Source organism: Triplophysa dalaica, chromosome 5 (assembly GCF_015846415.1).
Source record: "Triplophysa dalaica isolate WHDGS20190420 chromosome 5, ASM1584641v1, whole genome shotgun sequence".
NCBI lineage: Eukaryota > Metazoa > Chordata > Actinopteri > Cypriniformes > Nemacheilidae > Triplophysa > Triplophysa dalaica.
In genome coordinates, this window is record NC_079546.1 from 18,637,236 (window position 1) to 18,659,388 (window position 22,153).

The following is a 22,153-nucleotide window of genomic DNA, read 5'->3' on the forward strand; positions in this document are numbered from 1 at the left end:
CAAGCAATAAATCAATTGTACTGTATAGCCGATGTTCATAGAACAGCAAAGCTTGTTTTGGATGCATGCTTAACATGTGCTCAGGTAAATCCGCACAAATCAGCTAAGCACGATGCATTGACACATCCGGAAGCTCCTTTTCAACATTTACAAATTTATTTTACGCACATGCCACCAATAGGTAACTTAAAATATATTTTGGTAATTGTTGATGGATTCTCAAAGTGGCCTGAAGCATTTCCATGCGCAAAGGAAGATGCTAAAACAGTGGTAAAAATCTTAACGAAGGAGATTGTGCCAAGGTGGGGCGTACCGGCCAGAGTTTCACATGCATGGAATACAGAGTTTCACGTCAAAAGTAACACGGCTCTTAGCAAAAACATTGTCTATAGATTGGCATTTTAATATTCCATATCATCCGCAAAGTGCAGCAGTCGTGGAGAGATGTAATCGAACACTGAAAACACGACTAAAAAAAGCTGTACTCGATACAGGAAGAAAGTGGGTTGATTTGTTGCCTGCAGTCTTGGCAGAAATAAGAATGACCCCATCTTCCATGACAAAATTGTCACAGTTCGAGGTACTAATGGGTAGAACTTTCCCGACCCCGTGGGTCAAAGGCCGGTCTGGTATTTCTTGTTTAGGTGATCTTCAGGTGATCCAGGAAGACTACGTGACCTCCCTAGTCGAAACATTTAATTCGATATGTGCTGATGTTTCTTTGTGCCTTCCTTTTCCCTCAGAAAACCCTACTCATAACTTTGTTCCAGGACAAAAAGTTTTTGTGAGGAGTCTGAAGCCAACAAAGGTTGGAGAACCAAAGTACCACGGACCAGCAACTGTGATTGCCGTCACACGGACAGGAGTTCTGACGGACTACCAGCCACAGTGGATACACGCTTCCAGACTGAAGTTGTGTTCTTCAGGAGAGCAGGCAAGCTCCAATTTAACATAGAATCTCAACAGGGGATTCACCTTAGTACATCTCAGGGTAGAGAAAGCACTGACTAAGCTGAGGACAGAACTACCTTTTGTGAGGTAGGGGCCACCCAAAGCAAGAAGATAGGACGCCTATTGAGCCAACAGTGCTGACTCCGTAGCTTCCCCTGAGGTGCATTGAGGGCCAAATTGAATCATTGAAATTATCCTAATCAATTTCCTATGGAATTCTTAGATATCAATTCTTACACTGCGTGCACACTAGCAGAAGCCCTAATTGTGTTCGGCCCAGATCTTCTTAACGCAGTAAAAACGACCATAGCAGTTGCCCCTGACCCAACTAGAGTAGTGCTGCAACGTTCAATACCAGGTAGCCTAATTCTGTATGCTTTCAGGCTAGAAGAGGGGGAATTAGTTGTAAGCAAGAGAGATTGCCCACATCCACAATGATAGAACCTAACAGGCCGTGGCATCCGTTCAGGCAGCCAGGTATGTGTGGACTGCATGGAACAACGATTATTCTAATCCTAATAAGTATAATAATAACTGGTATAATCCTAAATCAAGAAGTAAAATTAGAGAGAAATGAAACTCTCGCCACACAGCCAAAACGGGAAGTAGATGAAAGTTTCCCTGATAAAGAGATGATCAAGGTCACTCTTAGGGCAGGCAGCAGCGCAACCTTCATTTGTGACCCAATATTTTTAACCATGGGGGCAGCTGGCAATATCGAAGCAGTTAGGGAACAATTCGGAGAAAGTCTGTATATCTGCAAGGGATCTTGTAGGTGGTCAGGTAATAGCGTATCATGGCCCTGAAGCCCTAGGCACCGACCCCAGGTTTGAAATAAAGATTGTAAAGTTACCACAGAGAGTAATGTGGGATGGAAAACGTTGTGTATATTGTGTTAAGGCAAAGACCATTCCTATAGGGTCTCTTCCTTCGCTTCTTGGTCCAGACCATAAGGAAAGTTATGCAGGGTTAATGAATGTTACCATAAAAGAGGTTACATTTCAAGTTGAAGGAATTTACTACTGCGTATTGGCCTTATTAGGTAAAGACCGTTATCAGGAAGTTCAAATTAAAATAGAACCACCAGCAATGAGGGAAATAAAAGAAAGAATTAAGGAACTAAGTGCAAACCCGATACCACAAGGAGACAGTAGTTGTGTTTATTGGGACCAGAACCAGGTTAGTCTGTCCTAGAACCGCTCTGCTGTCCTCCAGAAGCTGTTTTAAGTGGCTGTACACTACCACAATAGATTGTGGTATTGGCAGAGTCTAACCCTGTGTGTCCCTAGGCCTGTTCCGTGCTTGCTGACACACTTTTAAAAGCCGTAGGCAAGCACATTCACATACCCTGTGCACTTCAGGGCTCTGAGCTGCCTGACCATGAGTCATGAACAGTCTATGGAAAAGAGGGATGATATAATCTGGACTGTATACTGGGTTATAAACTAGTTAAGATCCAAATAGTCAAATTACCTCTCTGAGGCGTGCTGTCCTGGAGCAGAGCCACTCCGCTTCCTGAACGCTCTCCAAGGTCCTGGCAAACATTTCTTCTTAACTCTCTGGCAATATTTTGATGGCATCTTGTCCATGGCATCCAGAGCCATGTACAGCTGGACTATGTTGGCCTCCTCTTGTGATGATATGGCAGTGATCATTCTGTTTAGGCCAACCAGGTACGCTGCCAGGGCATCAACTGCCTTCCATCCAATGACACCTCTGGAATCACGCTGTTTACTCTGAAAAATGAGAAAAAATCCAACCACAATCCAAAAAACTCAATCGACAACGAGATTGCCGTGTCAACACGATTGCTGATTGGCTCTTTCCTCTTGGTAGGAATTGATTGGCTCGTTTGCCCCATCTTTTCGAAAGTTTAAGATTTGAGATAGGACCTGTTCAGATTTAGAAAGATGGAGTTGCTCGAATATCGTTCAGACTTTTGTTCGGAAGTGTTCCGAACTCGTTGGGAACCATTCAGATGTGTTAGCCGGCCGATCGCTGGAGGGTACGGCCTCGACTACAACAGGTTCCAGGCCCTCTGGGTTTCGGTCGTGCTGCTGCAGAGGACGATGTCAAAAAGGGAAAGGCAGAACTTCAATAAGGACTGCCGTAACCCGGATTCGAACTGGGGTTGCTGCAACCACAACGCAGAGTACTAACCACTATACGATCACGGCTAGCCAACATGCCTCCGGCAAAGTTGCGCTACCAGGACTGAGTCACTAGATCTGCAGGGAGAAGATTGGCAGCTTTTGCTTAGGTCTCACGGAATTCCTTGAGCATGTGCTCGATGAAATCCCTGCTCAAAGCCAATGTGTACCTAAGTCGCACGAAGGAAGCTCCAAAAGCCTCTAATATGGAGAATAAGGGCGTCATTCCCTCTACCTCTCGAATGCCAAGCGAGCGCTCTATCATTTGAGCAAATTCCCGCGCATTATCGGAAAAAGACGCGCATTGCTTTGGCTCAATTAAACGGGGCACACGGGGAAAATGCTTTTCCAAAGCGCAGCTGCCAAACCGCACACTCACCGCATAAGTGTGTATACTGACAAGTGTAATTTGAATCGAGCAATGTTGTTTAATCATGGGTTCCATGGTGTAATGGTTAGCACTATGGGCTTTGAATCCAGCAATCCGAGTTCAAATCTCAGTGAAACCTCGAAGTGGGTCCTGATGCTTGTCAAATAGTGGATTGCGGTCCGTAGTGGTCAGAAATCCGCAGTAACTTGTGGCTTCAGATGTGTAATGGTCAGTACTTTGAATCCAATCAACTCTATAACCAGTGCAGTGAAGACACTACGAAATAAACGGACCTGCTCTTTTCTTTAAAGTTCTAAGTGTTGGAACATTAAACAGTTGTGTTCCATGGTAGTTGGATAGAGTCTCAACAAGGGGGTATAGCTCAGTGGTAGAGCATTTGACTGCAGATCAAGAGGTCACCGATACAAATCCGGGTACACATGAGATGTTACTGCGGCATCCTTTTAAAACAATCAGCAGTGTTCAACGGGAAACTAAAGAACATTTACATTTGAGGGAAGTTCAGACGCGACTGGACGAGGCGTTATTGAGCACTGATAGCGTTATTGAGCAGTCGCTTTTTACAATTTTCTTGTTGAAAAGCAGCTGTACACGAAAACATGTTAACTATAAATAACTCATTTAATATCATACACGCGATGACACACACACTAAGCGAGAATCATACCACTTGACCAACGAGCCTCGGACTAAAGGGCAAATCTGCAGCCTCGGCACCGAGCAAAGACAAGGTCTTCAGCACAGCTGCCAAACCGCACACCCACTGCACAAGTGTGTATACTGACATGTGTAGTTTGAATCGAGTAATGTTGTTTTACCACGGGTTCCATGGTGTAATGGTTAGCACTCTGGGCTTTGAATCCGGCGATCCGAGTTCAAATCTCGGTGGAACCTCAAAGTGGTTCCTGATGCTTGTCAAATTGTGGATTGCGGTACGTAGTGGTCAGAAATCCAAAGTAACTTGTGGCTTCAGATGTGTAATGGTCAGTACTTTGAATCAAATCAACTCTATAACCATTGCAGTGAAGACACTACGAAACAAACGGACCTGCTCTTTTCTTTAAAGTTCCGTGGGAGCCTTGTAGGCCTAGTCCCGTTCAACGGGAAACTAAAGAACATTTAGATTTGAGGGAAGTTTAGACGCGACTGGACGAGGCGTTATTGAGCTGTGATAGGTCAGCCAAGGTCTCTCGTAGGGGAATTAGCTCACATGGTAGAGCGCTCGCTGCGCAAAAGAAGGGGCCCAATCTTTGCGCCCGCCTGCGCACGCGAAAAGACGCAGAAAACGTATATTTGTCGACAAATTTTCCCTGCAACAATATTCGGGTTAAATTCCTGTGCGTTATGTAAGAGTTTTAGTTACATGTGTAACAATTCACTTTCCACTTGCTGGCCTCGAACCCGTAGCTGATCGACAAGGTCAATCTCACCTGAGCCGTGCTGCCACCTGTCGACTACATGTGTATTGCAATCAATCAATTGCGCCTTCATTTAGTTATCATATGTTCAATTACATAGTTTTAGACATCATTATTAAAGCATATTACATGTTTATGGTTGAATAAAAATGTTTATTCAAAATGGTTTTCTTTTATTGTATGTGTGGGATATGATTTTATTGATTTTCAGAGATAAAGACACTTCGAATGTAAAATTGTTTATTAAAATAAAATTAAAACACACCCACATTGAAATGAGTACACACACACACAGACAGACAAACACACATATTTATATATTTACATACAGAAGAATATGAACGCTTGGGCCTTTGATATACACAACAAATATACAGGACAATATGAACGAGTTGGCCCATGAAATATATACAGGAAAGTTGAAACTTATTGAGGAGGTGGAGTTTGGGGTTTATTTTGCTGGCGCTGTTCTGCCAACCAATCTTCTAAAGATTTGCCATTTGAAGCATGCAAGCAAAATGTGGCACTACCATACCGGCTATGTCCAAACTCCTTAGTTTTGGGCTGCCCACATTTGCTGCACTTGTTAAAATTAACCCCCCGCAGATACTTCCTCTTACAAACTCCACTTTCCATCTCTTGCGCCCGCCGGCGCCTATTCCTTTGGGTGTAACGGGATGCAGGAGCAGCAGACACAGAAGCAGCAGACACAGGAGCAGGCAGAGCTGTGCCTGCACCAGAAGACGGAATCACCATTGACACAGTCATGTCAGGGTTAAGGACTAGTGTGCCCATCAATGACCCAGGTGCAGAAATGGGCTGCACATCTCCTGATGCTGTGGGGGCAGCTGCGATGGGGCACTCCCTGTTAGCAGCAGCGGGCCGTCGACCTGGTCGCAAACGAGGAGCCTGTCCTTCTCGATTTGGCGGAAGGATGAATTTATGCTTTGGACCTGATGTCGATGGCGCTTCATTCAATTTTTCCCTCGGCGGAGGAAGCTGCATATCAGCCACAGCAATTGGGTCAGGTGGAGTCAGTCCCTGAGCGAGGACACTCATTTCCTGATTCTTCTGCCGCCGTTGAAACCTGAAAATTAATTACTTTTATTGTAGATATGTTTAGAAGAATTCACTGAATTTTAAGCAAATAATGTGCTTTGCTAACCACTGAATGAGTGTCCTCTGGTTTAGCTCAAAAAGCTGGATCATTGTTTCATCCATCAGCCTGCGACTGTTGAGGACCAGGTCTCGGATGTGGTGGTAATCTGAGAGGATTTTAGACCACCTGGGGATGCTAACTCCGGACTTCTTGGTCGGTGACTTGTGTAAAGCACACAGCTTTATACAAATGGCCTCAACCAAGCGGCTGGTGCTGGGCCACTGTGCTGGACCCCCAGGATGTCCAATCAGACACCGTTTGACACTCTCCACACCCGGTGTGACTCCTGACCGCTTCGGTGCCTTAAAGCGCCCATGTGTCAGCTGAGGCTGATGTCGAGGCTGATAGTTGACCCGCTGTTTGTCAATGTCAGGGAGAGCTGTCCATAGCTGAATGGCTTCGGTCACCTGCAGATCAGTGAGGTAAGGAGCCTCACTAAGGCTCACCAGGTAACCAGCCAAATCCTGAACCTTGTCCCAACCAGCGATGCCATCGGGTCCAATGACTGCGCCCTAGTAGATGAAAATGAATGTTAAAATTTGTGAAATAAAACAAGATTGGAAGTATATAAAGCCTTCAAAGTGTCTTACCTGAGCTTCAGTGGAGAGACTGCTTCCAGTGTCAGGTGGCTGCGACAGCACTAAAGGGGCAAGATGCTGTCCTTCTCCACCAGAAGATGTGGATGGCTCAGCCAGTGATGTTGGAGACCGAGGCAGAGGCAAAGATGAGGGGCTGATCACGAGATCACGGCAGGGTTCATCCTCATACAGCACTGGAACTGTGATGTCCTCCGTTATCTCTTCCCCAAATCCCTCATCTTGCAGGTCCTGGTCATTGACTTCCTCCACCAGCCTGTCTTCCTCTTCGGGGTTCTGGAGCACTGGAGTCAGTGTTTTGCCAGTCTGGCTGTAAAGATACTCCATTCCCAGCAATTCACCTACAAGAATAAATTGGGAACATTAAAATTGTCTCAATATTTTGTCTAGTACATTAAATGCTAAATAGACAAAATTATACAGATATACAAAATGTCTTGCCTGTATATGCTCCAGGAGGGCGATAGCGCTCATCCCAGGGCTTCCCAAAGACTGTTAGGCTAAGCCGCTCCACAGCCTCTTTCATGGCACTGCCAAATGACCGGATGGAGGATGCTCCTTTTATGGCGTCTTCCATCCGGTCATCATTCCAACGCATCAAGCCCTCGAGGAGATAGGCCTGAAAATGCGCATCACTGGCACTGGTTCCTAAAAGTAAAAAAAACAAAAAAGAGTTTTATTTCTCACATATTTACAGGCTATGTACAACTACTGAGATGCTATGAAGTAACTGGTTACTTGTAATACATATATCATTATATATTATGTCATTATAACTGTCAGCCAAGACAGAAAATAAATGTAATAATACAGTAAAGTTTGACATTTATGTCACGGGTAGACACGGAGGAGGAATGGAGATGCATTACTTTAAACTAATGGAAGCAGTAACAGTGCTTATATTTTTTACAGAAAAATTAGGAATCGATTTGTATGTAATACCTGGAATAAATCGGTTCAGGTGGAGGTGGAATGACTCCAAGGATGTAGAGCCACGGGCACATCTGTAGCAGCAGAGCTCCACGCCACCTTTCTTCAGTGTCCCCTTCCTCATGTAGAGTGGAAAGTTCTCTGGGTCTTGGATACACTGCACGTGCTTCCGCTGTTCTTTCCAAATCTGCCGGATCCGTTCGTGGTCCAGCAGAGGAACTCCCAGAGTGTCCTTCCCGTCTGCACTGTCAAACAGATCGATCAGTGCTCCAATCAATCTGGTGGTCTCCTCCACACCCCTGGTCCTCCTCCGGCAGTGCAGTGCCAACTCTCTCCTGGTAATGCGAGCACTGACCACCTTTTCTGAGATGGGGCCAGTCTTATTTGCCGCCAGCTCACCCACCTTTGCACGCTGAAGAGCAGCCACATCCTCTGGATCCCACTGAAAGATGCACGTGGATAGACGTGCCATGAAGATGCCGTAAAGCGGATGAGCCTCTGTAGTGACACCTGCAGCAAATCGCCGCATGAAATGCCAGATGTCGAGGCGCACTTCAAGCTCATCCCACTCTGAAAACATGACCTTCACCCAAGACTGGCCGTGCTGACTGCAGCAATCTCTGTCCACGTACATCACTTTTGGGGCAGCCTCTCCTGCCTCCCGGTAGCGTTTCATGAGGCCAGCTGCCATGGAGTCCAGTCCATGTCCCTCGGCGGCTGTCAGAACAGATACAAGGACTTGACCATGCTCATTCCCAACATTTGTGCACCAGGCAGCTGTTCCTGAAGCAGCACCGGCAAGTTTCTTTGTGACCTTTTGAGAAAAATAAAAGGGTCAAAAACTGTGTACATTATGTATGCACATATATCCATATCAGGCAAATTTATGATATAAACAGGGCTGTGATACCTTTTTTGTGGAGTCCATCTTGAGAACACAACCAAAGATAGAAGTAATTTTGGCCTTGACCTCGTGCAGTCGCCCCAAAACATCCCTGGCGTACACAGCTAACAGCCACTTAGGTTTAGGTAGGGCAGGGAAGAGAGGAGGCTCAGCAAACACAGGAGGCTGCACAAGGGAGGACGTTGTGAATGGTTCACAGGCAGTAAGGTACTGCAGGACACGCTGTGTCCATGCCTCACTGTGTTGTTCCATCAGCTTCTTGTAAAGCTGAGTCACACTGTTGCCCAGTGTCCTCTCCCTCATCATCCTCAGCACCCTGTTGTCACATGAGTATCTAAGGAAACAACAGTATAATCATGCAAATGCTTTGATTGGTAAAAGAATAACACAATAAAAGCGCCAACTAATGAATGATTGTCATTATGAATTACCTGTATGTCAGCAAAGCTGGAAACTGACTGCGGTGGCCCATATCCAGCTGTCCTAAGATGTCCTCAGACCAGGCGGGATACTTCTTTTTGCAGCCTTTGCACTCCAGATACTCAGTGGCAAGGTCATACCACCTGTCGATGTCTAAGACCTTGCGCACAGTACGGTAGAGTCCTGCCGCTGTCAGTCTGTGCCTACCACAGTCTGGGCGAACACAGACAAGAGGAATTAACCACATCTTCAGCGGCATCCATAAGAAAAGGGGCCGACAGAAGAAGAGGTCAGTTGAGGCGGGTGGCTGAGTGTGAATTAAAGGGGGCTGAGGAGGATGCCACCAAAGCTTCAGCTGGCACACTAGTTCTGGCTTGCCGGTTCGCAGGTTGGCCACGAATAGTGTGTTCCGGATCCACTCATGCTGGAAAGGTGGAAGATGATCTTTCCAGTGGCTTGGAAGCTCAGCCGATGGCTGATGATGTGGAAGATCTGGTGTTCTTGCTGTTTCGGCTGATGGAGACGGACCGGCACAGGCCTCTGAGTGAACAGTAACAAAAATAAGATAAAGATGACTGTTGGATTTGATAGTAAAATGCCATAAATGCAGCCCACAAACAGCATGCGAAGCAGTAATTTTGGACTAGTATTAATAATTATTATGATTATATTTAGGAATAGCAACAAAGAAAATGGTGTTAAGAAGCAAAGAACAGTGTACATTTTATTGATGTAATGAATATGGAAGCGGTACAGCTCTTTGAGAATGAGGATCAGATGTAATGGAGTAAGGAAGATGAGGTGTGATCAATTCAGTAAAATGCCCACTGACATGAAGCATGCACACAGATAGAGTAAGGAAAAACCTCTGTTATCTCAAAAGTGCTAACTGCCAAAAGTGCCATCTCAAATTTTCTTTTTACTTTACAGTAATAGCAATGAATGGGTTATTTTCATTACCATTCAAGTGAAATAGCTGAACATTAAGATAGGAGCCTGATAAAATGCTAATTCTAAAAGAAAATGTGAGATGGCGCTTCTTCTAAAACAATGAATCTCCACCATCCTGTCTGCTCAATGGGAGCTAAAGAGTGAGTGAGACAAGCAAGCTGTGAGAAAAAGTTTGCCGGTGATGGTTCAACAATGGGTTAGTTCCAAAAAAAAAAACGCTAATAAATACACAGACACCTTTAGACAACCTTAATGTTTGAAGAAGTGCACTCAAAGAATGCATCCCGCTTGAGGCATGATCTGATGTAGTTCTGTATTGTAAACAAAACATATTTAAAAATGTTGATTTTCTTTTAAAAAATAATCCTGTGTGTTTTCACAAAACATACTTAAAATATATGCATTTGTGTCATATGCCACACCTGTAGTTAGTTGTGCTTCACATTGTGATGCAGCAAACATCAGCTCCGCATCATCTTCAGCAGCGGGAACGGAAGTGTCTGGAGCAAAAATGTTAAAACTAAATACTGCAAACAATACACAGAGACAAACGTATGAAATGGTGCTTGCTTACCAGTTACGAAAAGCTGCCTTTGGGCCAAATGTTTGGCAGGGAGTTCTGGTGCTGGAGGAGGTAAAGGGACCTTCAGTAATGGATCTGGAAACAGCAAGTGGACAAGTTTGCCTTTACAATAAAGTAATACATGTAGAGAAAATTCCATATTAACACTCCTACTCACAGGATTTAACTGGTGAAAGGAGTTTTCTGGCGAGCTGTGAAGGAGACAAATGTTTCCCACGTGCCAACAGCGCTTTCACACTGGCAGTCTGCGATACACCAGTTTGGAGTGCTTTTAGCGGAGATGCAGACGCAGTGGAGGCTGCGGGTGGTTGTGCAGAAGCACTGGATGTTGCAGATGGAGGTGTAGGCTGACGTACACTGCTGCCCACAGCAGAAGCCTGTCTTTTCACTACATAGCTTTTGAAAATGGCCATGTTTGTGTTGGGCCTGGCATCTGCCTTAACCAGGTATCTGATGAGGGCTTTGGCCTCCTTGCTCTGGTCCTCATAAACATCCTTCATGGACCGGCCCTGGAAGTCACCAAACTCCACCATCAAGCAGCCCTGGTCTCCAACTGCCCGGGCTTCAGCTTGCATTTCTTGCTTCCTCTCGTACTTCTCCACTTCTTCTGCCATCTCTCTAATATGAGAGGTGTACTGTAGGAACAGTTGTTTATTTTGTGACAGGGGGGTTGTGTTCGCCGTCTCATTGGAAATGCTGAGTACCAAATAAACTGCGTACCCCAGCGAGTTTTCCAGGAGCCATCTGAATCTCTGACCCTGGTACTTCCCAAACTGAAGTTTGCAGTGAGCCAGTACTTAAAACTGGTCACTGGGGTCACACCATTTGAGCTGACAAAAGAACTGGCCTCTGCCAGCACCTGCTCCTTCGGTTTAGCCCTTCCAGACTCAACATTTTCAAGGCGATTCGCCTCTGGCGATGGCGCCATGAGGAGTCGTGATGTTGCCAATTGTCGGCGAAAAACGGGGTATGCGTACATTTTCTGAAATGAAAATCAGAAAGAGACTATTACCTCTAGCAACCTAAAAAATACCTCTATGTTTAGTGTGTAACAATAATTTAACAAGCTACACTTAAACCATATTACAGTTTTTACTTATTTTATGAATCGTTTATTTATCCAGGAATAATTTAATTTTACACAGATCTTCAGGCTGGTGTGACTTGAGTTGCTATGTCATTTCTAAGGGATCAGACTTACGGATTTTCCTAACTTTTCAGAAATCCCATAGACTTACATTGATTGAATGTTCTGCTGATTATGTTTTCTTTAAAATGTCAACTCTCAAACACACACACACACACACACACACACACCCCCCCCCCCCCACACACACACACACACACACACACACACACAGTCTATCACAGTCTACATTTATTCCACTCTACACTATTTAAAACTTTTAGTCTAGGCTTTCTTCTTTTAACAATGCGTTTGTTAACTTTCACAAATAAAAAAACAGCTTGTTTTTTGTTCACAAACTTTTCTTATTATTATTCTTCTGAGACTGTAACTCCACACAAACTTTTACCTCATCAATTTGTTTTATCATTATGTTCATTCATAGCCAGAAAACATGACTGCATACAAAATCACACACATCATTGTAGACGATTAATTAGCAGACAAACGCCCCAGAGACAAACGTGATTGGCTCATGTGGGCTTACTTTGGGCTTACTTTGGCGCAACCAGCGAGAAGCAGCAAGCGCAAGCGAGAGGTAGCGGGACCGACGCCCGCATTCTCCACATAATTGGCTTTTGGAGCTTCCTTCGTGCATCTTTGCCCTCCCTATGCTACCTGTCGAGGCTCACCGTTGCAGAAAAAGGTCTTCCGGTTGATTCCTGCTCATATGTTCACTCACAAAAAGCCTTCAGGGCCCGTTATCTGTCCTCGCTATGGCACCTGGACACACATGACAAGAGTCTCCCATATTGTGTGTGCATTGCTTTTACCCAGAGCAACTTGATGAAGGACATTTCACGTTCAAAGACAATCAAGTTGTCACTTAAGATTCCACAAGTTTTCTTGCTATGTTCCTTGCATTTTCAATAAACCAAAGTGCACTTGTGATGTGGTGCGTCTCTTTGCACTTTTCTTGTAGTTTCTTGAAAAGCATTATCCCCCAGTATTGTTGGGCAGTTGTCAAAATAAGTCCATAGCCCAGGGCATGAAAAATCTCTCTGCCCCAATTTTTTTTGTGTATGTGTGTGCAATCACATAAACGCCACAGACATGGGACATTTGTTCCGCATTTTTTTTCGCTTTCCCTTGGGTGTATTGTCCTTTGGCACATTGTGTACCGTTGGCCTGTTGTCAGTATGAAAAGCAGCAAATGCTACTTTAACTTGAGGTTTACTGAAGCCTGGTTGTAACCTACCATTGTCTTACTTTATCACTACAAAGACCCTTCATCTTTTAAGTGGTTCATCGTTCCACAATTGCAACACTACTCCTGCACGTAAACATAGATGAAATTCACTTGTGCCTTGCCTCACAGCTCAAACGCATTAGGAAATAGGCTCAAACAGTGGGGCGGCTTGGAAAAATACAGAACACTTGACGACTTAACCGTTATGCTGCAAAAGCGACTCTCGGAAAACGGGTGCTATATTTTCATGCGGCGACGTTCGTTATTATGACTTTGCAAACCTATGCTGTTTCTTTCCAAGTCAAACCATTGCTCTGTCTGAGAAAAACAAATTTGACGTCTCTTTCTGCCGCCGTCTCCCGATGGCTTTCGTGCAACTGTCCGTCTCTGTGACGCCATCGTTGGCGATTGCCCAGCGAGAGGCCTCGTGGCGGAACGGTAGTGCATCTGACTCCAGATCAAATAACTTCAAATCGCGTCGGGGTCAAGATTTCTTTCTGCGTGGAAGGCTTGTTAACAACACCGCGAGGCTGATGTCGCACACTAATTGCTGCTAGGAAGTCGTTCACCGAGATTACGTTTTAGAACCAAAGGGAGTTTTTTGTACCCACATGACTGCCCACTGTAGCTCTTTTGGATGTTTAAGATTTTTTCTATGTAGAGGGGAGGTTAAAAACGTCAAGGTAGTGTGAAGACATCTCGTAAAAATTGTCCCAGCTGTACCTTCAGTACTTTTCAGTTGTCGGCACCCACAACGCAGCACTTTGTGTCCAGCACTTGATGCCTGAGACCTCAGGACGCACAATATAATACAAGGTAAATACTGTTTGCTCACTTGAATTTGGATTGTGCAAAGGAGTTAAAATGTAGAAGGTGCCAAGAAAGGCTAATAAACAAGATAAGTGGCCATCTGTTTGACCTCCTACACAGCTTACTCGTCAGAGCCTCACCGTGAAACAGCAGCTTTTTCATTTGAAAATAACCAATTGAGAAAATAGTAATTCCCATACAGGGAGTTGAACCCGGGCCGCCTGGGTGAAGACCAGGAATCCTAACCGCTAGACCATATGGGACGCCTTAGCTGTCTTCTTTCGACCTGGAGGCGACGTGCACTTCAACTGTTTCCGAGCACAGAGGAAGCGAAATAACAATCACACATTTGAAGTGCATCACAGAAGATTGACTACCTATCTGAGCAGGTGCTGACAATAAACTCGCAACAAGCGGGGTGAAACCAAGAGTCCCAAAACAGCTAGGAAACAACGATGTGCAGAAGTCCAACAACAATCCAACAGAGGCAGATTCTTAAACTCTCTGGTTCTTGGCACAATAACGAATGCCTGCTGTGAGTGGAGCCGTCCAAAATTACATTAAACTCACGGTGGTTTCACTCTGCGGAAATCTTTCATAAAAGGCAGAAGATTTATGCGTAGATCAAGACAAAACTCTAGCTGCACCCACCAGCTCTCGGCCCAGCGTGCTTCCTATGTCGCACCGCAATGTTTAAGGGGTTAACATTTGGTCGAGGCTCCTACCTGATAATTCACTCTGGGAGGGGCCAAAGAGACAAAGTTCTCTTCCATCAACAAATTACTGCAAAAGCCAATTCTGAAGAGATGTTCCTGAAGCTAGCTGCCGACCACAGGTACTAGGATCTGGATCTGCCAAAAAATAAAATACAAATCTTCAATCTCCGACAACTCTAGCTGAATCAGAACAATGGTACTGTTTAGCGTGTTTAGATATGGTTCATATGCTCTCCTACTTTGAATAAAAGCATCTGCCAAATGAAAAAATGCAAATGGATAGGGTACTGCGTCCTTCTGCATCTATTGAATTACAACAAAAATTAAAGTGCAGTGATGTGGTGACAATTCCACCGAGATCCAGAGGAGGATTCAGAAAGTCTGCACAACACTCTAAATTAGCCAAGCTTGCCATCTTCCTCCTGCACACATCCAATATTAAAAAACGAATCTTTTCAAACGAGAATGCCATGAGATATCGGTTGGAGAACCGCACAAAAACTTTTCCGCAATTGCAAGCCAGTCCTCGTTAGTATAGGGGACAGTATCTCCGCCTGTCACGCGGATGATCGTGGTTCGATTCCCCGACGGGGAGCTTGAGTGTCCTTGTGTTGGTCATCTCTGCCAATGTTTTGCTTTGTCAGCCTTTATGTGCAGCAAGGTATGCCCGGCATGTTCTGTCAGTAGAGCATGACACTCTTAATCTCAGGGTCGTGGGTTCGAGCCCCACGTCGGGCACCAGGGCTACCCCAGTCAGGGGCCCTTTCTAAAGGTGCCCCGTCCACCAGACCTAGTGCTGGCATTTTCTTGAGACAAGTGCAACTTCCTCACTCTTATGTTTCCAAAGAGGGTTCTCTGAAAGTGAGCATGACGCTCATTTAGTTTTGCCACGCTTTTGCCCTTTAATTCCGAGTCAAAACTAGCGACTTGTCCAAGTAAAATCCTGGACAACCGTCTCTGTGGCGCAATCGGTTAGAGCGTTCGGCTGTTAACCGAAAGGATGGTGGTTCAAGCCAACCCAGGGACGAAAGCTTTGTGGCGAGCAGCTGCAGTTTTCTGACCCCAAAATGCTGAGGCCCGCCAGTGGAGCTTACTCAACAGAGTCTTACTCTAAAACAATACGGCTTTGCAAACACACTGAAAGCAACGATGCCTTTCTCACGCCGGGAGTTAAACCCGGGCCGCTTGGCTGAAACCAGGAGTCCTGACTGCTGGACCATGCCTGACACCTCAGCAAGCGCAATACGAACTGCAACTGTTTCCAAGAGATTAAGAATCGGAGTAGCGACCCCACATATTCAATGCAAGTCGGAAAGACTTTCATTTTTTCAGCACGTGTAATAGCAGTGAACAACAGAAAGAAGAACTACGATTTGAGAAGTTTAATCCTCGTTATTAGGTTGGACAGTATCTCCGCATGTCACGCCGTTAGACAGAAATGATGAGGAGGCTCCTCCCAGACCGAGCTGAGCTGTCTGGGCTTGTGTCGGTGCGTGCCAAGTTCTTCTGCCAAGCCTCCTCCAAAATGATTCCCCGACGGGGAGTTAAGCCTTTTCTTTGCCGCTTTCCAATAGCTTGGATGAGCTGGGTTTAAACATTCTAAAGAACAGCTGAAGAAGTGCTTGGCGCGGCTCTTTTTGAACAAATTGCAGTGCGTTGTTCGCCCGATTGAAGGCGTTCGCCACCAACACATTTCCAAAGCGAGCGGGAAGCAGTTTATTCAAGCCCCCCCAAAAAAGTTGCCTCGATCCGGATTCGCTGAGACCACAACACAGAGTACTAACCAACCACAGGATCAAAGCGAGATAACAGACGGTTGCACAGGGCTGGGCCGAGATGAAGTTTGCTCTTTCGCCTCTAGAGATACAAATCAGCATCTGAGCTTAATACACCGCAAACGTAGTCGGCAGGATTTGAACCTTCGCAGGGAGACCCCAATGGATTTCTAGTCCATCGCCTTAACCACTCGGCCACAACTACACGGGGTTTATATGTCGTCTCGCATTCGTTTCGACAGGGACTTCTCCAGTGATGGCTCCCTACAACCTCGCCTGACCGTTTGGAAACACTGACAGACAAGGGCTGTCCGAGGCACCCAGCCCGGCTAGCTCAGTCGGTAGAGCATGAGACTCTTAATCTCAGGGTCGTGGGTTCGAGCCCCACGTTGGGCGCCAGGGCTACCCCAGTCAGGGGCCCTTTCTAAAGGTGCCCCGTCCACCAGACCTAGTGCTGGCATTTTCTTGAGACAAGTGCAACTTCCTCACTCTTATGTTTCCAAAGAGGGTTCTCTGAAAGTGAGCATGACGCTCATTTAGTTTTGCCACGCTTTTGCCCTTTAATTCCGAGTCAAAACTAGCGACTTGTCCAAGTAAAATCCTGGACAACCGTCTCTGTGGCGCAATCGGTTAGAGCGTTCGGCTGTTAACCGAAAGGATGGTGGTTCAAGCCAACCCAGGGACGAAAGCTTTGTGGCGAGCAGCTGCAGTTTTCTGACCCCAAAATGCTGAGGCCCGCCAGTGGAGCTTACTCAACAGAGTCTTACTCTAAAACAATACGGCTTTGCAAACACACTGAAAGCAACGATGCCTTTCTCACGCCGGGAGTTAAATCCGGGCCGCTTGGCTGAAACCAGGAGTCCTGACTGCTGGACCATGCCTGACACCTCAGCAAGCGCAATACGAACTGCAACTGTTTCCAAGAGATTAAGAATCGGAGTAGCGACCCCACATATTCAATGCAAGTCGGAAAGACTTTCATTTTTTCAGCACGTGTAATAGCAGTGAACAACAGAAAGAAGAACTACGATTTGAGAAGTTTAATCCTCGTTATTAGGTTGGACAGTATCTCCGCATGTCACGCCGTTAGACAGAAATGATGAGGAGGCTCCTCCCAGACCGAGCTGAGCTGTCTGGGCTTGTGTCGGTGCGTGCCAAGTTCTTCTGCCAAGCCTCCTCCAAAATGATTCCCCGACGGGGAGTTAAGCCTTTTCTTTGCCGCTTTCCAATAGCTTGGATGAGCTGGGTTTAAACATTCTAAAGAACAGCTGAAGAAGTGCTTGGCGCGGCTCTTTTTGAACAAATTGCAGTGCGTTGTTCGCCCGATTGAAGGCGTTCGCCACCAACACATTTCCAAAGCGAGCGGGAAGCAGTTTATTCAAGCCCCCCCAAAAAAGTTGCCTCGATCCGGATTCGCTGAGACCACAACACAGAGTACTAACCAACCACAGGATCAAAGCGAGATAACAGACGGTTGCACAGGGCTGGGCCGAGATGAAGTTTGCTCTTTCGCCTCTAGAGATACAAATCAGCATCTGAGCTTAATACACCGCAAACGTAGTCGGCAGGATTTGAACCTTCGCAGGGAGACCCCAATGGATTTCTAGTCCATCGCCTTAACCACTCGGCCACAACTACACGGGGTTTATATGTCGTCTCGCATTCGTTTCGACAGGGACTTCTCCAGTGATGGCTCCCTACAACCTCGCCTGACCGTTTGGAAACACTGACAGACAAGGGCTGTTTGAGGCACCCAGCCCGGCTAGCTCAGTCGGTAGAGCATGAGACTCTTAATCTCAGGGTCGTGGGTTCGAGCCCCACGTTGGGCGCCAGGGCTACCCCAGTCAGGGGCCCTTTCTAAAGGTGCCCCGTCCACCAGACCTAGTGCTGGCATTTTCTTGAGACAAGTGCAACTTCCTCACTCTTATGTTTCCAAAGAGGGTTCTCTGAAAGTGAGCATGACGCTCATTTAGTTTTGCCACGCTTTTGCCCTTTAATTCCGAGTCAAAACTAGCGACTTGTCCAAGTAAAATCCTGGACAACCGTCTCTGTGGCGCAATCGGTTAGAGCGTTCGGCTGTTAACCGAAAGGATGGTGGTTCAAGCCAACCCAGGGACGAAAGCTTTGTGGCGAGCAGCTGCAGTTTTCTGACCCCAAAATGCTGAGGCCCGCCAGTGGAGCTTACTCAACAGAGTCTTACTCTAAAACAATACGGCTTTGCAAACACACTGAAAGCAACGATGCCTTTCTCACGCCGGGAGTTAAACCCGGGCCGCTTGGCTGAAACCAGGAGTCCTGACTGCTGGACCATGCCTGACACCTCAGCAAGCGCAATACGAACTGCAACTGTTTCCAAGAGATTAAGAATCGGAGTAGCGACCCCACATATTCAATGCAAGTCGGAAAGACTTTCATTTTTTCAGCACGTGTAATAGCAGTGAACAACAGAAAGAAGAACTACGATTTGAGAAGTTTAATCCTCGTTATTAGGTTGGACAGTATCTCCGCATGTCACGCCGTTAGACAGAAATGATGAGGAGGCTCCTCCCAGACCGAGCTGAGCTGTCTGGGCTTGTGTCGGTGCGTGCCAAGTTCTTCTGCCAAGCCTCCTCCAAAATGATTCCCCGACGGGGAGTTAAGCCTTTTCTTTGCCGCTTTCCAATAGCTTGGATGAGCTGGGTTTAAACATTCTAAAGAACAGCTGAAGAAGTGCTTGGCGCGGCTCTTTTTGAACAAATTGCAGTGCGTTGTTCGCCCGATTGAAGGCGTTCGCCACCAACACATTTCCAAAGCGAGCGGGAAGCAGTTTATTCAAGCCCCCCCAAAAAAGTTGCCTCGATCCGGATTCGCTGAGACCACAACACAGAGTACTAACCAACCACAGGATCAAAGCGAGATAACAGACGGTTGCACAGGGCTGGGCCGAGATGAAGTTTGCTCTTTCGCCTCTAGAGATACAAATCAGCATCTGAGCTTAATACACCGCAAACGTAGTCGGCAGGATTTGAACCTTCGCAGGGAGACCCCAATGGATTTCTAGTCCATCGCCTTAACCACTCGGCCACAACTACACGGGGTTTATATGTCGTCTCGCATTCGTTTCGACAGGGACTTCTCCAGTGATGGCTCCCTACAACCTCGCCTGACCGTTTGGAAACACTGACAGACAAGGGCTGTCCGAGGCACCCAGCCCGGCTAGCTCAGTCGGTAGAGCATGAGACTCTTAATCTCAGGGTCGTGGGTTCGAGCCCCACGTTGGGCGCCAGGGCTACCCCAGTCAGGGGCCCTTTCTAAAGGTGCCCCGTCCACCAGACCTAGTGCTGGCATTTTCTTGAGACAAGTGCAACTTCCTCACTCTTATGTTTCCAAAGAGGGTTCTCTGAAAGTGAGCATGACGCTCATTTAGTTTTGCCACGCTTTTGCCCTTTAATTCCGAGTCAAAACTAGCGACTTGTCCAAGTAAAATCCTGGACAACCGTCTCTGTGGCGCAATCGGTTAGAGCGTTCGGCTGTTAACCGAAAGGATGGTGGTTCAAGCCAACCCAGGGACGAAAGCTTTGTGGCGAGCAGCTGCAGTTTTCTGACCCCAAAATGCTGAGGCCCGCCAGTGGAGCTTACTCAACAGAGTCTTACTCTAAAACAATACGGCTTTGCAAACACACTGAAAGCAACGATGCCTTTCTCACGCCGGGAGTTAAATCCGGGCCGCTTGGCTGAAACCAGGAGTCCTGACTGCTGGACCATGCCTGACACCTCAGCAAGCGCAATACGAACTGCAACTGTTTCCAAGAGATTAAGAATCGGAGTAGCGACCCCACATATTCAATGCAAGTCGGAAAGACTTTCATTTTTTCAGCACGTGTAATAGCAGTGAACAACAGAAAGAAGAACTACGATTTGAGAAGTTTAATCCTCGTTATTAGGTTGGACAGTATCTCCGCATGTCACGCCGTTAGACAGAAATGATGAGGAGGCTCCTCCCAGACCGAGCTGAGCTGTCTGGGCTTGTGTCGGTGCGTGCCAAGTTCTTCTGCCAAGCCTCCTCCAAAATGATTCCCCGACGGGGAGTTAAGCCTTTTCTTTGCCGCTTTCCAATAGCTTGGATGAGCTGGGTTTAAACATTCTAAAGAACAGCTGAAGAAGTGCTTGGCGCGGCTCTTTTTGAACAAATTGCAGTGCGTTGTTCGCCCGATTGAAGGCGTTCGCCACCAACACATTTCCAAAGCGAGCGGGAAGCAGTTTATTCAAGCCCCCCCAAAAAAGTTGCCTCGATCCGGATTCGCTGAGACCACAACACAGAGTACTAACCAACCACAGGATCAAAGCGAGATAACAGACGGTTGCACAGGGCTGGGCCGAGATGAAGTTTGCTCTTTCGCCTCTAGAGATACAAATCAGCATCTGAGCTTAATACACCGCAAACGTAGTCGGCAGGATTTGAACCTTCGCAGGGAGACCCCAATGGATTTCTAGTCCATCGCCTTAACCACTCGGCCACAACTACACGGGGTTTATATGTCGTCTCGCATTCGTTTCGACAGGGACTTCTCCAGTGATGGCTCCCTACAACCTCGCCTGACCATTTGGAAACACTGACAGACAAGGGCTGTTTGAGGCACCCAGCCCGGCTAGCTCAGTCGGTAGAGCATGAGACTCTTATTCTCAGGGTCGTGGGTTCGAGCCCCACGTTGGGCGCCAGGGCTACCCCAGTCAGGGGCCCTTTCTAAAGGTGCCCCGTCCACCAGACCTAGTGCTGGCATTTTCTTGAGACAAGTGCAACTTCCTCACTCTTATGTTTCCAAAGAGGGTTCTCTGAAAGTGAGCATGACGCTCATTTAGTTTTGCCACGCTTTTGCCCTTTAATTCCGAGTCAAAACTAGCGACTTGTCCAAGTAAAATCCTGGACAACCGTCTCTGTGGCGCAATCGGTTAGAGCGTTCGGCTGTTAACCGAAAGGATGGTGGTTCAAGCCAACCCAGGGACGAAAGCTTTGTGGCGAGCAGCTGCAGTTTTCTGACCCCAAAATGCTGAGGCCCGCCAGTGGAGCTTACTCAACAGAGTCTTACTCTAAAACAATACGGCTTTGCAAACACACTGAAAGCAACGATGCCTTTCTCACGCCGGGAGTTAAACCCGGGCCACTTGGCTGAAACCAGGAGTCCTGACTGCTGGACCATGCCTGACACCTCAGCAAGCGCAATACGAACTGCAACTGTTTCCAAGAGATTAAGAATCGGAGTAGCGACCCCACATATTCAATGCAAGTCGGAAAGACTTTCATTTTTTCAGCACGTGTAATAGCAGTGAACAACAGAAAGAAGAACTACGATTTGAGAAGTTTAATCCTCGTTATTAGGTTGGACAGTATCTCCGCATGTCACGCCGTTAGACAGAAATGATGAGGAGGCTCCTCCCAGACCGAGCTGAGCTGTCTGGGCTTGTGTCGGTGCGTGCCAAGTTCTTCTGCCAAGCCTCCTCCAAAATGATTCCCCGACGGGGAGTTAAGCCTTTTCTTTGCCGCTTTCCAATAGCTTGGATGAGCTGGGTTTAAACATTCTAAAGAACAGCTGAAGAAGTGCTTGGCGCGGCTCTTTTTGAACAAATTGCAGTGCGTTGTTCGCCCGATTGAAGGCGTTCGCCACCAACACATTTCCAAAGCGAGCGGGAAGCAGTTTATTCAAGCCCCCCCAAAAAAGTTGCCTCGATCCGGATTCGCTGAGACCACAACACAGAGTACTAACCAACCACAGGATCAAAGCGAGATAACAGACGGTTGCACAGGGCTGGGCCGAGATGAAGTTTGCTCTTTCGCCTCTAGAGATACAAATCAGCATCTGAGCTTAATACACCGCAAACGTAGTCGGCAGGATTTGAACCTTCGCAGGGAGACCCCAATGGATTTCTAGTCCATCGCCTTAACCACTCGGCCACAACTACACGGGGTTTATATGTCGTCTCGCATTCGTTTCGACAGGGACTTCTCCAGTGATGGCTCCCTACAACCTCGCCTGACCGTTTGGAAAC

The 22,153-nt window shown here is 46.7% G+C and overlaps 1 protein-coding gene and 16 non-coding genes across 17 annotated transcripts; 10 read left to right on the forward strand and 7 right to left on the reverse strand.

Annotated features, from left to right (window-relative positions):
* The first annotated feature begins 4,314 nt into the window (after positions 1 to 4,314).
* On the forward strand, positions 4,315 to 4,386 carry trnaq-uug (transfer RNA glutamine (anticodon UUG)). The gene has a single exon. It is a non-coding gene; the product is annotated as a tRNA-Gln (tRNA).
* An 894-nt stretch (positions 4,387 to 5,280) lies between these two features.
* On the reverse strand, positions 5,281 to 11,126 carry LOC130420405 (uncharacterized). Its single transcript, XM_056747689.1, has 11 exons — positions 10,611 to 11,126; positions 10,445 to 10,528; positions 10,293 to 10,370; positions 9,298 to 9,459; positions 8,931 to 9,132; positions 8,506 to 8,833; positions 7,608 to 8,409; positions 7,107 to 7,313; positions 6,660 to 7,006; positions 6,076 to 6,581; positions 5,281 to 5,997 (listed from the first exon to the last, which is right to left on the reverse strand). The coding sequence occupies exons 1-11, from the start codon at positions 11,065 to 11,067 to the stop codon at positions 5,337 to 5,339; spliced, it is 3,834 nt and encodes a 1,277-aa protein (XP_056603667.1). The 5' UTR covers positions 11,068 to 11,126; the 3' UTR covers positions 5,281 to 5,336.
* A 2,703-nt stretch (positions 11,127 to 13,829) lies between these two features.
* trnae-uuc (transfer RNA glutamic acid (anticodon UUC)) lies at positions 13,830 to 13,901 on the reverse strand. Its single transcript has one exon. It is a non-coding gene; the product is annotated as a tRNA-Glu (tRNA).
* A 1,406-nt stretch (positions 13,902 to 15,307) lies between these two features.
* Positions 15,308 to 15,381, forward strand: trnan-guu (transfer RNA asparagine (anticodon GUU)). The gene has a single exon. It is a non-coding gene; the product is annotated as a tRNA-Asn (tRNA).
* Positions 15,382 to 16,252: 871 nt separating this feature from the next.
* trnas-aga (transfer RNA serine (anticodon AGA)) lies at positions 16,253 to 16,334 on the reverse strand. Its single transcript has one exon. It is a non-coding gene; the product is annotated as a tRNA-Ser (tRNA).
* A 118-nt stretch (positions 16,335 to 16,452) lies between these two features.
* Positions 16,453 to 16,525, forward strand: trnak-cuu (transfer RNA lysine (anticodon CUU)). The gene has a single exon. It is a non-coding gene; the product is annotated as a tRNA-Lys (tRNA).
* Positions 16,526 to 16,740: 215 nt separating this feature from the next.
* trnan-guu (transfer RNA asparagine (anticodon GUU)) lies at positions 16,741 to 16,814 on the forward strand. The gene has a single exon. It is a non-coding gene; the product is annotated as a tRNA-Asn (tRNA).
* Positions 16,815 to 17,685: 871 nt separating this feature from the next.
* trnas-aga (transfer RNA serine (anticodon AGA)) lies at positions 17,686 to 17,767 on the reverse strand. Its single transcript has one exon. It is a non-coding gene; the product is annotated as a tRNA-Ser (tRNA).
* Positions 17,768 to 17,885: 118 nt separating this feature from the next.
* trnak-cuu (transfer RNA lysine (anticodon CUU)) lies at positions 17,886 to 17,958 on the forward strand. The gene has a single exon. It is a non-coding gene; the product is annotated as a tRNA-Lys (tRNA).
* A 215-nt stretch (positions 17,959 to 18,173) lies between these two features.
* Positions 18,174 to 18,247, forward strand: trnan-guu (transfer RNA asparagine (anticodon GUU)). Its single transcript has one exon. It is a non-coding gene; the product is annotated as a tRNA-Asn (tRNA).
* An 871-nt stretch (positions 18,248 to 19,118) lies between these two features.
* On the reverse strand, positions 19,119 to 19,200 carry trnas-aga (transfer RNA serine (anticodon AGA)). Its single transcript has one exon. It is a non-coding gene; the product is annotated as a tRNA-Ser (tRNA).
* A 118-nt stretch (positions 19,201 to 19,318) lies between these two features.
* On the forward strand, positions 19,319 to 19,391 carry trnak-cuu (transfer RNA lysine (anticodon CUU)). Its single transcript has one exon. It is a non-coding gene; the product is annotated as a tRNA-Lys (tRNA).
* Positions 19,392 to 19,606: 215 nt separating this feature from the next.
* On the forward strand, positions 19,607 to 19,680 carry trnan-guu (transfer RNA asparagine (anticodon GUU)). The gene has a single exon. It is a non-coding gene; the product is annotated as a tRNA-Asn (tRNA).
* An 871-nt stretch (positions 19,681 to 20,551) lies between these two features.
* Positions 20,552 to 20,633, reverse strand: trnas-aga (transfer RNA serine (anticodon AGA)). Its single transcript has one exon. It is a non-coding gene; the product is annotated as a tRNA-Ser (tRNA).
* A 118-nt stretch (positions 20,634 to 20,751) lies between these two features.
* On the forward strand, positions 20,752 to 20,824 carry trnak-cuu (transfer RNA lysine (anticodon CUU)). The gene has a single exon. It is a non-coding gene; the product is annotated as a tRNA-Lys (tRNA).
* A 215-nt stretch (positions 20,825 to 21,039) lies between these two features.
* Positions 21,040 to 21,113, forward strand: trnan-guu (transfer RNA asparagine (anticodon GUU)). Its single transcript has one exon. It is a non-coding gene; the product is annotated as a tRNA-Asn (tRNA).
* Positions 21,114 to 21,984: 871 nt separating this feature from the next.
* trnas-aga (transfer RNA serine (anticodon AGA)) lies at positions 21,985 to 22,066 on the reverse strand. The gene has a single exon. It is a non-coding gene; the product is annotated as a tRNA-Ser (tRNA).
* Between the last annotated feature and the right edge of the window lie 87 nt (positions 22,067 to 22,153).

What these genes read in the sequence shown, in the direction of transcription:
- LOC130420405 (XM_056747689.1), bottom strand. Translation starts at nt 11,067, where the DNA reads ATGGCAGAAGAAGTGGAGAAGTACGAGAGGAAGCAAGAAATGCAAGCT. An exon ending in AGATGGACTCCACAAAAAAG is followed by an intron (nt 8,410 to 8,505) that starts GTATCACAGCCC and finishes TTTTCTCAAAAG; the next exon opens with GTCACAAAGAAACTTGCCGG. An exon ending in CCTGAACCGATTTATTCCAG is followed by an intron (nt 7,314 to 7,607) that starts GTATTACATACA and finishes TTTTACTTTTAG; the next exon opens with GAACCAGTGCCAGTGATGCG.